The following is a 13,703-nucleotide window of genomic DNA, read 5'->3' as shown; positions in this document are numbered from 1 at the left end:
GATGGCAAAAACCACAGCGAAAATTGAACGGAGGAAAAAAACACATGAAAGACAAGAAATATGTTTGTTGGTGGGGGTGGCTGGAATACATGACAAGAGACAAAAAATAATGGAGCCAGTGAAAAAGAAAATAATGGACCTTGTGCAGCATGTCTCACATTTTTACAGGACAGAAAAAAAGCAGCTGCAGACTGAAGTAACTGTTGAGCCGTCAAAGACACTGTGCTCTTTGGTATTCTTGAGACTGTGTGACACAGACACGGACAAACTAAAACTTGTGTTCACAACAGTAACTGTGCACCAGTAGGCTTCTGTGTCACTCAACAACCATGCAAGGGCTGGGCCGCTATTAAAGCTGTGCATGATATAGCCGAGCACAAACAACTGCCAAAGAGGATGACAGCTAGTGAGCCCGCAGGTGTGTGTGTGTGTGTATGGACTTCAGTGGGACAACGGCATTAATTACCATCAATGGATCACATCTTGGGCTCAGGTGTTCACACGGAGTTGAGATTAGCTTGTTGAAACAACAAGTCTCCCACAATATCATGATTTTCAGTAAACTAAAATCAGAGGGATGGGAGGCTCCTACCGCTCCCTTGAGTTTGACATTCTTGAGAGTCACCGCCACGCAAATGTCAGAACACAAGCACGCATGTACGAACATGCACAACAATGACTTGCGCATCAGCCACAGTCAACTGAGAAACTGGATTCTCTCAGCATGCAATCAATGAAGCAAAATGCAACCATTCATAAGCAGCGGGCGCACTTGACAGCAAAAAGATACAGTAGTTGATGAGTCCTCCCTGTCCTGCTAATGGTCCGACAGGGAGCGGTACGGCATTAAAGCTTAAATGATTGGTCATCGTAATGTATGGCTCCCTGGCCGTATTTGGACATGCACAAAATCAATTCGAGCCATGGGACACACTAACGTCTCCACAATCTGGCTGACGTAGATACACTGTGAGCTCAGACTGACGAGATATCAGTTTTCACTATGATCGCACTCTCTTAGGCCTGAAACACTACGGAGGCCAAGTCGGCTTTATTTCCCGTCGCTGGCAAAGCTACGGCTTCTCGTGGATAAGCTCTAGTGTAAATTAAATCTAACTTTAAACAAGATAAATTGGCCTCGACATTACTGACAGAATATTCCCAGAGAAAATTCATAGAGCCTGCAGCTAGTAATGAAATTTCACCTCGTGGTGCCTTTTGAGTTGACCCTGGGGCCTGATTCAGACAAAACAGCGAGGGCAGGATAACAAATACACACCAACCCCGCAGTATGTCTACCCCCTACCTCCTCAGTGACACACACACACACACACACACACACACACACACACACACACACACACACACACACACACACACACACACACACACACACACACACACACACACACACACACACACACACACACACACACACGACTCTGGTCAGTCTTTGCAGAGTGTGTTTTGAGTGAGTGGGCCAGGCAGCAGTCCTCCGCCCTCTCCCCTCCACGTGGGCGGGATTGACTGAGTGTTCTGCCATCGTTAGCTCTGGGGCAAACTTAACTCATCTTTGCTTGTGGTCTCCTGGGACATTGTTAAGCTACATCCATTAATACGTTTTCATTTTAAAACTAAAAGAATCTCCATCTACACAAGTGTTTTAGTTCAATACACTGGGCATGTGTGGGCCGGTGTAAACAGGAAGCAGATTGTTTACTCTGCAGTTGTTTGCTTCGTTACAGAAAACACTACGAGGGAGAAAAAAACTATTGTGAAATGTAAGATGGGGGGGCTTAATTTTCTTGGGACTGACAATGAAGTGGCACTGTGACTGACAGTAAGTGTTTACAACCTTATGCATTCACTGCAGTAGTAGTCGAGTCATGAGTGAGAAGAAGCATCAGGAAGCGAATGCAGAATCTCAGTTTTTGCCCGTTTTCATACTAAAACATTTCAAAACTTCTCAGTTTTAGGGGCTCAAAAACTAATTTTCAATTTCAAAATAAAATGGAGAAGTGTGGATGTAGTCATAAGCAGGTTTTAGTCAAGGGACCAAAGTAAAAAGTGCAAATATTAAAATGGAGTATTAATATGAAAAAGTACAAAGAAAAATAGACTAGATGATAAATATGGGGATGAGATGCATCATCAGGATGCACTGTCATGTCCTGTCACATAAATGCTAATCACACCACAACATCCCCTGAGGTCAATTATAGAACAAGCATATATCCAGTGAACAAGTTTTTTTTTTTGTCCTATGGCACAGTGAGATAAGCACATGGAATAAGAGGGTTCATTTTCAGCCAGGTGGTCTATAATTAACGCGTGTGAATGCGTGTAAATAAACCTTGGGGCCTCGCCTCACCTCCAGCTGTATTTGTATAGCTGGAGTTCCTCTCTCTTTCACACACTGGCTTCTTTAGCTAGTTAGCAAACGACACCTGAAAGAAAGGAAAAGTTCCCCCGGGGTTCGTCATTTCACTTAGCACACTCAACGGTGAATGAACAGAGGATAAAAAACATTGGGTATGTAGCGCTAATTTACCCATCTGTAATTAGAGCTTTCTTCAATTAAGCACATTTTTCTTCATTTACCAAATGAAGCTGAGGACTAATAAAAAAACCTTACTTTGATAAGCAAAACCTGAACATTTGCTTTTCATCGAAGAGAGAGACAATTAATGTGTTTACTTCCTAACACAAACCAGCCATTATAAAAAGGGAAAGTGGCACAATTGCTCTTATTCTCGTCCCCGCCGTTGCTTAATTAAAAGCATTGATTGGTGTGTTAATTAAACGGAACAATGTGATCTCTCCGCTCTCTTGTCTGATAAAAATCTGTCCGGTATCAGATTAATTTCTCCAGCAGCCGCTGAAATGATGAAGTGGTAAATAAAAAAGGTGCGGGAGTGGGTTTGATGCGACACCATGTTCTTTCGCAGTGTGGCAAACAACTGGCGAGCTGGTACACAAAATATTCAATATGAATCCCACACATTCCTCGCTTCACAAGTGTCTCCTGGTTTATATTGAAAAACAGCCAGTGCTGGAAATGCCTTGAAAAAAAATGTCAAACTCCCATTCTCCAATCTGAAGCCCGTCACTGGGCCAAGAACCACGAGGCAACTTGAATCTGCAGTGCTCATGCCATGTTGGCTCATGCCATTCCTGCTGCCTATGCTTCAGTGATCAGCCAAACCAAACTCCGGCCAAAATAAACCTGCAGTGGAATGCAGTGATACACCCTGAAGATAAATCTGAGGGAATTCTCTGAGAAATCCGGTTCCGCTTTTGGCAGTTAGGCTTCAACAAACACCCTGGGGAAATAAAACATACAAATCTACGGTCATGAGGACAACATGCTCAAGATATGCTCCATTGGATGCAATGGCTTTGAACTAAATTGCATTCAGGAGTCATTCGGTTAACACAACAGACGTTTTCAGAGATGAATTCAATACTTGTATTCTGCATTCTGCAACTGATCCCCTTATTGGGCTGAAAGGCCCTAAAACGCTCCATAAAAGTATGAGGAACTGCAGATGTTAATTCCCATGGGTTTTTCAAAAGTGATTCCTTTCATGTAGTCATTTGATCTAATCTTTAAAAAAATATACAGCTTATTACAGCTTCAAGATTGTTGAACCCTATTAGTTTTGGTAAGTTGTAATTTGTGAGTTTTATTTCCCAAGAAATTCTAAGCTCATAAAATGAGTATGACATAACAGACCATATCACAGACAGATAACATTTAAAGCACCAGTCATAAGCTGTTTTTGATTGTTCGAGTCAGACACATTTACAACAGGAAAACCTGTGGAAAACTCAGGTGAGGGGTGGGGTCTGGGACAAGCATCTCACAGCACCTTTGATTGGGATGCGCTTATACAACATAAAAAATGTACTCCCGTTTACCGATAATGTCAAATAAAGGTTGTATATTTCTTGTATGTTCCCTGACACATTCCCATGTACTGGAGATGAAATAACAAAATCAGCATATTCATCAGGTCTTCATAGGAACACGTCGAATTTGCATCAGCTTCAATGTGTGTGTGTAGGTGTCAACAAGTACCGATGCCTGCAGGATAGCAGAGAAGAGGCCATCTCCACTAGACTGTTACCATGAGATATTGCTCACCCTTCCCATGTTATTCCCCCCTATATGTGCACTGAGAAGATGAGCTAACACGGAGTTACGGCCCCCCCCTCCCCCTCTGCTGACTTTTCTCTGCGTACTAATCTACCATTTACAGGCAGCACGCAGATGGCTTTACTCCTTTCACCCATATTTAAATACAAACGACCTCCTGGCACAACACAGGAGTGTGTGTCTATGTTTGTGTCTGTCACACAGCAGCATGCAGAGGCCTGTCCCACCCCACGGAGACAAGACTCCCATTTGACGTGCAGGTACGTTTACATCACAAGGCCGATGACACGGCATAAGTAAAACTGAGGCCACAATACCACATGTCCACACAGAGGGGGGTTGTCCCTAGATAAAAATGTTACTGTGGAGAGGTTTTATTCTGAAGCACAAAACATTGGGTGTTGCTAGAATACTTTCTCAGCTGGTGGTCATGTGGTTTGAGGTGGCAAAGTGTGTGCATACCTGTGGGCTGGGTTTATGTAATCAATCAAATCAAAAAGTAAACAGACTGACATTCTTTTGCTGATGACAAAGGGATGTGGGTATTTGTTCATTACATCGATGCATGGAATATCAGAAACTATATGCATCAATCTACGTAAGGAAAAATGAATTATCTGTTCAGACTTGAGCAATCATATTAATATGAAATAAATCATCACAATTTAACAGACAGCATAAGCCTGTGACATCATCAGCCTTATCAATGTAACTAAGAAATTAACTGGCATGCTTTGTTTCCATGCGTCAAAATGGGTTTCCATGATATGTCATTACTCTCAAGGTCTCGATATGCTCGTGGATTTGTGTCATATAATTCGTGGAATTCAGACACACATCAGCTTTTCCTCCATTGTGCATTTCATGCTTGGCTTGAAGCTTCATTTCTATTGGAGTGTTCATCAGAGCGTCACTGTGGCGTGCGAGAGCTTTACTCGGTGCAACGAAAAACTGTCCTTGTGCAGTGTGGGCCATTCAAAAGTACGGGTTTCTGAGAGCAGCTCTGCTGTTGTCGCGTTGTATCTGAAAGGGCCTTTATGATGATTTTAAACTAAAATCACAACTACCACCATGCCCCTGTCCTCTCTTGGAATAACTCATCTTTTATGTGTTGAATATCAGTTGCTGCTAGTTTCTAAAAAGGAAAATCTTGGGAAAAAATGCAATATTCTGTCAAAAATGCAGGTAAACAAATCTGTCACCCTGACACCGTTTCCCTACACCTTCCTGTTAAAAATTCACTCTGCAAACTTTTAGAAAGTACTTCCCTTGGCCACTTTCTGAGGCTGCGGCTCATTCTGCTGAACACACACTTGGAGACATCATTGCAAACCCACCATGTCTTTTTACAACATCCATTTGCTTGGATGTATGCCCCTGCATCACAGTCTGAACTGCTGGTCGGAGCGAAATAATACACTGAAGCTGAAGTCTGTCAAAAAGCTGCATTCGTGCCCACATGTTCATCCACAGCCACCCTCAGCCACTTTCATTTGCTTTTACTCACCAACCTGCACACTCCTACACACACCATTATTAGTCCTGTTGAGACTGAAGTGTGAGGTGAACGTGGTTTGAATAAACTTCATGAAAGCAGTTGGAAATTTGTGGCAAATTCTTTCATCAGATCAGTTTACTTTTAATTTAGACCAAAAATACATCACGGCTTTAGACGCATTTAAAAATCAGCTTTCGGCTTGATACAGTTTTTCGAGGAAAATCGATATTTAGTGTTTGTTTGTTTTTTTACAAATATTTAAACACATTTTTTCTTGCCGGATCATGCTTTAAATGTATGATCTAACCTTTTCTGATTCATGATGTAAATGACCTCAATTGTTTTACTGTGCATGTTTGTTTAATTGATCAACAATCTTTTTTTTTCCCCGAGACAATAATTCACAAAATCTAATTACGCAAAAAAAAAAGAGCACACACACACACACACACACACACACACACACACAAATAGCCCAATTCACATAATCATCCTCTGAGTAGTTAATTAAATTACGGTTCCATTAAGCCAGAGATTCACAGTCCTTTTAACTTTTTCACTCACTTTTTCTTCACAAGCATTTGGCAACAATGCAATGACAGATGGTTTTCTATATCTGAATTCTTCAGAAAATCAGCTTTCTCAATTAACTTAAAAGGACGTGTGTTGTATGTAATGTGCATGTATGTGTGTCTGTAGACGAGTACAAACTCCTGTTTCTTCAGTGCCTGCACAGGCTCGGGCCTCTGAATGGGAGTTGAGGCGAGAAAGCCGATTTGCTACTGTACTGGTCTTTAATATAACCCAGGAACCCAGTTGCTCCCAGTTCACTGGGCCAGCATGTCACCCCCCACACTGCACTGGGTGCCCAATGTGTGGTTACATGTGTTGTAGACACTGTATTGATTGATCTGTGACTGTGCTGCGACCAGCTCCAGAGAGGGATCTAATGACACTCGACTCTCGTCTCTGCTCCAAATGGCTTTTGTTAGCTCACAAAAAGAATCGTGTGCTGGCGTCTGCCAGCCATGAAATGGGAAATGCTGAGGATTTGTTTATACAGAGGCAGATTTTTTTTTTAACAGATGCAATAGCACAACATTATGATCTATGGCTCATGAATGCCACTGTGGTTACATGCAATCAAAAGTGGAATTCTCGTGTTTGGGCCTTTGCAAAATGGTACTCTGGTGGCTGTAGAGGAAAATGTGACACATGTGGTGCATGTAAAGCATCATATGAAGAGCCGCAGAAGTACAAAGCACTACTACTACAGTATGAGTTTAAAGGGCTGCAAATCCCCAACCTGTACTTACAGGCTTTGCCGCAATCTAAAAATGCAGGGGTAGGTAAACAGTTCCCCCCCCCCCTATAGCTTTATCGAGACCCAGCGTCCATTTGTACACATGAATTAGCAAGAGCAGCAGCTAATGCATGGAGTCAGATTACAACCTCGGAGTAGAGCCGCCTTTATCCCCATATATAGAGCTTAATCTGTCCAAATCCGCCGCTTTGCTGTGCCCTAAATCCACAACAGAGCCTAATTCCTCTTTAATCTAATGAGCGGTAAAGGTGCACACACTCAGGTTCAGGATGTCACAGACAGTGCATCTCATACAGAGCAGAGATAGCTCGGGTCTTTCCCCGCTGTGCTATTATGAAATACATTGTTATCAACAACAACGGCCAAAAAGTCACGGCAGAGCAGGCAGCAGCATGACAGGCTTTGATCGCTTGTCTGGTTATCTGCTTGTCACTCATAGTTTGTGCTGTAGGCAACACTTCCAGGTGAGTGGACGACTGTCAAGAGATGATGAGGAAGAGGAGGAGGTGGCTGCAATCTCCGGCCCACCAGCACCCAGACTTCTTCACATCACTGCAGACCTATGAAACTAAGTTAATCCCTCCAACACTTTTCTTTTTCATTATAGTTAAAAACAAACTAAACAGTGAGGAGTAGCTAATGTAGTTAATGGCATAAGACTGCACAATTAATCAGAATTATGATCACAAATTATCTTCACAAATAATTAAACTTGTCTGGGCATTATATGTTGACCGTTTTCCTATTTAAGCAACTACCCTGGTACACTGAATCAAGCGCTCCTACTCATAGGTCAACTGTCTGACCAATCAAAAGCTGTGATTAACCACTGTCTGCTTCTTTAACTTTATAGTTTTTCTCACCTTCACCTGAGCCAAACTGGACAGCACTTAGCTGCAATCTGTGGTGGCATATAACCAGGATTGAAATTTATCACCAATCAACCTTCAGATTATTTTCAACAATAGACTCAGTTTCTTTTAATAAGATGTCAAAAAATTATTTCAAAAATGGCTGTCAGAATGAACTTAAGCTCAATTTTACATCTTTAAATTGTTTGGTTTGTCGAACCAACAGTCAAGAGGAAAAAATATTGAGTTTATTTTTAGTTTTTCAGTCTCTTATAAACTAAGAAGCTGAAACTAAGGAGCTGAAATATAAAAACGAACTAATTGGCTGTACCCACTTTTCTTTTCACTCTTTGTGAAAGGTAAGTCTGGAAAGGCTTAGCATGAATTGATTAAATTCTCAGGCAGAGATCGCGTCTATCCATTAGGGGAAAATCACCCAGACTGAATAAATAGCATCGTTGAGTCTCTTCACCAAAAACATTAACAGTTATGGGCAGCCCACCAAAATAAATCACAGCCACCCAAGAATACTGGAACCCCAAATGCAAAAAGACAGTTTGACGTCATCTAGTTTGCGTCATCTCCATTCCACAGAACAGCAAACGTACATCACCATTCCCTCTTGGCTGTCAAGCCCGAAGGAGAAATTTCTGTATTTGCATAAAAAAAACTCGGGATGAAGTTACTGACAATTTGATTTGCATGGTTTGACAAACACCGAGGGAACTCTGACTGCACAAAAATATGGCAGACTATTTCTACTGAAATTTTAAGTTCATGAACAGACACAGCAGACTGACACAGAATAACAATCACAAACAGCCTCAGCAGTTATTATAAATCACTTAACTTTCCGATTGCAATCTTATTCCCATGTAAATACAGCTAATTACAAGGTTCATGCATGCTAATGAGCAAATATTATTCGGAATTATAACAGCTTGAGAAAAATTCCACACAAATGGTAATTTTATATCTCTGCATGACACGATGACTCCACCTGATATGAAAGAAACACGACACAGGCTCATGAAGCAGAAGCGTGTGCAGGTGATCACACATAAGGCGAAGATCAAGTATGTGGCATTACTTAATGTTCCGTTCTATAAATGACTCAGCTATCTAGCTGGGATCAGTGGCTGGCATTGCGCCGCTGTCACCACCGCCATCACTCCAGCCCATGCATGTCTGAGCATTGGGGCCTCTCCTCAAAAGTCAAATGTCAGATGTTATCCATCCCCTCTCATAGAGAAGGACCCGGAACACCATCGGGGGCTCGGAGGCCCTGCTTCTCAGCTGGTGACGGAAAAACACCATTACTGAGCTCGTTTTGCTTCGGAGAGCAGTGTTGCACAATAATGAGCATATTACCAACAGTTTATTTATTTCATATTGAACTGAGGGTAGCATAAAAGAATAGTATACACCAGTAGAGACAGACATTGTTTCCTCATTCATTCTCACAGTTAGTTTGGTGGCAATACATATGAATTCAAACGTCTGTAGTAACTGCAAACATGACATGTTTATTTAAGATAAAAGTGCAATAAATATGGCACGATGTTGACTAATGTTAGCCACTAATTTATTAGCCCATTAATCTAGCAAGTACTTACATTATTGATGAACAGTTTATTAATTATTGTATTTAAGCTAATGTACTCTCCATTTACTGTTTTTTGGTTCTTTGGTGCAATTCATTTCTGTTTTCCTTCATGGGATGTGGTGATGTCTGCAATGGTCAACTAGCAAGCAGGATTTCTATATGACAACAGCAATATGAAGCAGGTGACTATCAGCTGATTAACGTGGAGTAGTCAACAGTTGTAGGCTATGGATAGGAAATTGCTCGTATATTTCAGGGATAAAAACGTGATGGAAATGATGCAACGTCTCCTGCCGCAGCTGATAAAACTCCTGTGAGTAATTACTTTGGGGCAGTGGCTCGCAGCAGCATTATGATAATTCCTTTTTGAAAACGGAGGGGATGCAAAGCACTTATGATAAGTTGGCCTGACACTGTGACACCTTGCCTCGCAAACTAGGCAGCTGAAAACAAATTGTTTCACACATTCGGCCTGCAGTTATTTTGGAGAGGTGCTTTGTACACAGCCAGTGTCTGTGTTGTCATAATAGTGATGCATTACCAAAACACTGACTCCTCAAAACTTGATGAATGAATAATGAGCTAAATTACTTTCTTGATCTCCGCATCAGGTTTTGGAGTGAGCCCCCAGAACAGAAAGTGGCCTCTCAGATTCCCTGGCAGCCCGTCTAATGACTAATCAATACATTTTAATCTGATTGAGATCATAGCAGACCTTCACTGAGCGGATCTGGGAGGCAACTGAAAACACAGCTTTGAGATGTGCAGTGCGAAGGCATCTCCTCGTGTGACCAACACAAAAAGTACCCCGAGACCCATAGAACATGACAGGCCAGGTCTCCTGGTGATATTGTTAAATCTCTTCAAAACCCATACTTGTCATATCTATTTTTCATTAGCCTTCGAGTTGGTGGAGGCTGTAGGGGGATGATCTCTTGAAATATTCATTTCACAAGCACCAAAGACATGCTGCGACTCTCTTTCAGCGATCAACCCCATTTTTTTTTTTTAGGTAAATGTAGCTGCAGCCACACAAATGTTTAGCTGTGCACTTGCTGCGGAAAATAAACAATCTGATGATTTCAAGTGGCGCAAGCGATGGAGTGGAACTATATTTCGAGATCGAGCATCGCGAGGCAGGGCTCTGGTTTGCCTTCAACACAGTGTGATAGCCAATGATTCCAGTCATGCTGTTTTGAACACTGGAGCGTTGCATTTTTCTCCTTTCTTAACAAAACCCCAATGTTTAATGGCCACCGATGATCTAATCATTTCAACCGGCTGAGCCCAAGCAGCAGCTACGAAAAAAAATTACTCAACAATTCCTTCCTGTTCCTCGTGCACACTGGGATCCCACTGCACATGCCTGTTGTGATGCACGGGAGCTGGGGGAGGATAACGGTTGTAGTGCTGGAGCAAAATCAGCCAGTGCAAATAATAAAGGCATCACCTTGCTTATGAGGGAAAGGCTTCGCATGAGAGAGATGTCACTTGAACTGACATGCAGTGCTCATGTGCAGAACCAGAAACAGGCTTGATGGTGCCACTCAGGTGAAGATGGCATTAAACTGCAGCAGGCTATATGCCCCCCCACTATTCCTTGCACGATTTGATTATGATCTGTATTGCATTCTTATGGTAGACTGCAAAGGTGGAATGTCAGACCTGTAAACACAGAAGGCAGGAAGAACCAGCCCCATATGCCATGAACACTCAAAAAGCACACGATGGACTACCACCACCCCTCCCACCCTCCCTCCTGCAGATATGAGATTACACATGAAACACACATCAAGTAGTATCGATGCAATGCTGGAGGAAGAGGAGGAGGAGGAGGAGAATAAAGTGTTTGGGGGGGGGGGGAACTATGCTTGGTGATTGCATGCAAAATGAGGAGAAATCGCCCTTGGGTCGTTGTGCAACATCCCTGCATGCACACTGTAAAGATATTGCGTGTGTCACAGTGGTGCAGCCCCGCGTTGTATCCAGGCACCTCGCGGGCTAAATGTGACATCTCTGTGCTAAGGGGTTCACGAAACTGGAGTTACCCTCCACTTCCTAGTTGAGCGCTGCTGTCACAGCCCCGGCTAACACCCGCGTCCACGGCGAGCAGCCGGACGTTTCTGCTGCTCCTGCCACGACACTCGTTTCTCTCCAAGTGTGCGTCCCCCTCCCCATGAAAGCGAACACTTACATTTCACCACCCTGTCCGTCGTAGATAACTTCGGCTCATCACTCGGCTTGTTTTCGGACATTTCCAGTGTGATATAACGCTGCGACGCGGCGACAGAAAAACGCTCCGCTTCTTCTCTTCGTCTCGCTGCTGCCGAACAACTCTCCCCGAGTCTATCCGAGGGAAATGGGCCGCAGTGATCTCACTGGGTCCGATCAGCGGCCAAAAATACTCGAGGACAGGGCTTGGGTTTCTGCTGCTGGAGGAGCTGCTCCGTCTGATTGACTCCTACTCTCCGGGAGCAGTGCGCACTCTAACGTGCTGACGCCCCGCGGACCCGCCCACCGCATCGCCCAGCGCCGCTTCCCATTGGCGGAGGGCGACGCGCTGCCGCTCCCGCACTGTACATTCACACTTTTCTGTTCCTGTGTCAAGTCTGCCGCGATCAGCCTGTATGAATTACTTATGATAAACGTGTAGCAGGGAGTGCACGCTGCATGAATGAATGAACAGAGGCACGGGACATAAACTAATGTTCAAAGATGCACGCATATTAAACTAAAGCACCAATACACAGGCTTTAAATCCCTTGATTGTTGTTTTGTTTGTTGTCCCATCGTCCATGTCCCCTTTCAATCTGTTGAGCTCAGAGTCATTAAACTCAGTCTCCACTTTGGCATTCATCCAGTCTTTCAGGTCTGGGGATACAACACGTTTCCAGTGTCTTGACATCATTCTGGAGGCTGTAACCAAACCTACCATAATAACAGAAAATATTAAAAATGAACACACATTAAACCTAGCACCAAAACATAATCGCATCACACATTTTGCTCTGACTCACAGTTTTTTTTTCTCCCCTGTTTTTCTTAATTTCCTTGCATAATTCAGTTATTATATTTAGGGCTGAGCAATTTAATAAAAGTCCAATATACTGATGGGTTTTCTATGAACTGTGCCATCACAGTGACGAAGTAGAGAATATGAACAGTTATTAAAAAAAGTAGATCACATCTTCAAAGTTAAAATTTAAATACATTTTTCACTTTTACCAAGACATGCAATTCTTTTTTTTGTATAATTTGACGTGGGTAATAAAACAATATCAATTATTATTGGAATATAATTTTCATCAAAATAACACATCTTATAACAAGATAACAAAAGTCCCAAAATATTGCTATAAGTTAAGTACACATTCATTCTGTCTGTGGAATACGATGGTTCATATGCAATCCTTTCACTGAACATATTCTCACACTGCACATATGTTTTTACACTGTATATATTAGTTTTTATTCCATTCATATATTTTTTATATTTCCTTACACTTAGGTATTGCATGTGACTTATCATTACATATTAATACATATTCTTGACTTTTGCTAATATTATTAATAAAGGATTATCTTATATTATCTTAAGTATTTGTCATTCGCAAATTTGCTTGATTTTATTTCTTAATTTATAAGGACAGTGCAGACTAAACTACATTTCTGTAAATTTACTAGTGTTAGACATTTGGCAGATGATAAGATGTTCTAAAAAACCTACCAACATCAATGGCTTTCCTTACTATGAGATAAACAGTTACATTTTTAAGATGGGAACTCAAAATGTATATATTTTGAGGTAGTAACTCAAAATGAATACACGTAAAGCACAAATAATGAGATAATTAATAGTTAACCCTAATTAATAGCTAACCCTAACCCTTGTGAGACAATAAGTAATAATTATGAGACAAAAACTTTAATTCTGGGTTTAATCAAAATTATAACTAAATATCTCGTAGTTTTAATTTTCCTTCTGACTAACCTCTAAATTATTTTACTGGCAAACATGAACTTCAATATCTCAGGGCCAGATTTTGCTCTGGATATTTTTTGCTCCCTCAGGGTGAATCCTGATACTTTTATGACCCCCTGACCTTTTCATGTTGAAATTTCCAAGAGCTCTTCTCAAGCGCCACCCTCAGGACAAAGCCATGGCACTGCACACATGATATTTCACACTTTAACAGGCATATCTCCATAAACTCTGCAGAGAATGTTCATGCTCCCATGGAGATAAACCACTGTACATTAATAGC

At 41.9% G+C, this 13,703-nt stretch overlaps 1 protein-coding gene across 6 annotated transcripts in view; it reads right to left on the bottom strand.

The window, feature by feature from the left end:
- Window positions 1-11,927, bottom strand: part of LOC118102577 (serine/threonine-protein phosphatase 2B catalytic subunit alpha isoform) — a 62,102-nt gene extending 50,175 nt beyond the window's left edge. For 4 of the 6 annotated variants that reach the window (XM_035148859.2, XM_035148860.2, XM_035148861.2 and 1 more), the window contains exon 1: window positions 11,633-11,927. In XM_035148859.2, coding sequence (XP_035004750.1) covers window positions 11,633-11,693 — 61 coding nt within the window. In that variant the 5' untranslated portion in view covers window positions 11,694-11,927. The remainder of the gene's footprint in view (window positions 1-11,632) is intronic. The other 2 variants (XM_035148863.2, XM_035148864.2) reach the window with 1 other exon arrangement.
- Between the last annotated feature and the right edge of the window lie 1,776 nt (window positions 11,928-13,703).

This window comes from Hippoglossus stenolepis, chromosome 23 (genome assembly GCF_022539355.2).
Source record: "Hippoglossus stenolepis isolate QCI-W04-F060 chromosome 23, HSTE1.2, whole genome shotgun sequence".
Classification (NCBI taxonomy): domain Eukaryota; kingdom Metazoa; phylum Chordata; class Actinopteri; order Pleuronectiformes; family Pleuronectidae; genus Hippoglossus; species Hippoglossus stenolepis.
Note: the sequence above shows the minus strand (reverse complement) of the source record. Positions and strands in the feature narration are given on the sequence as shown.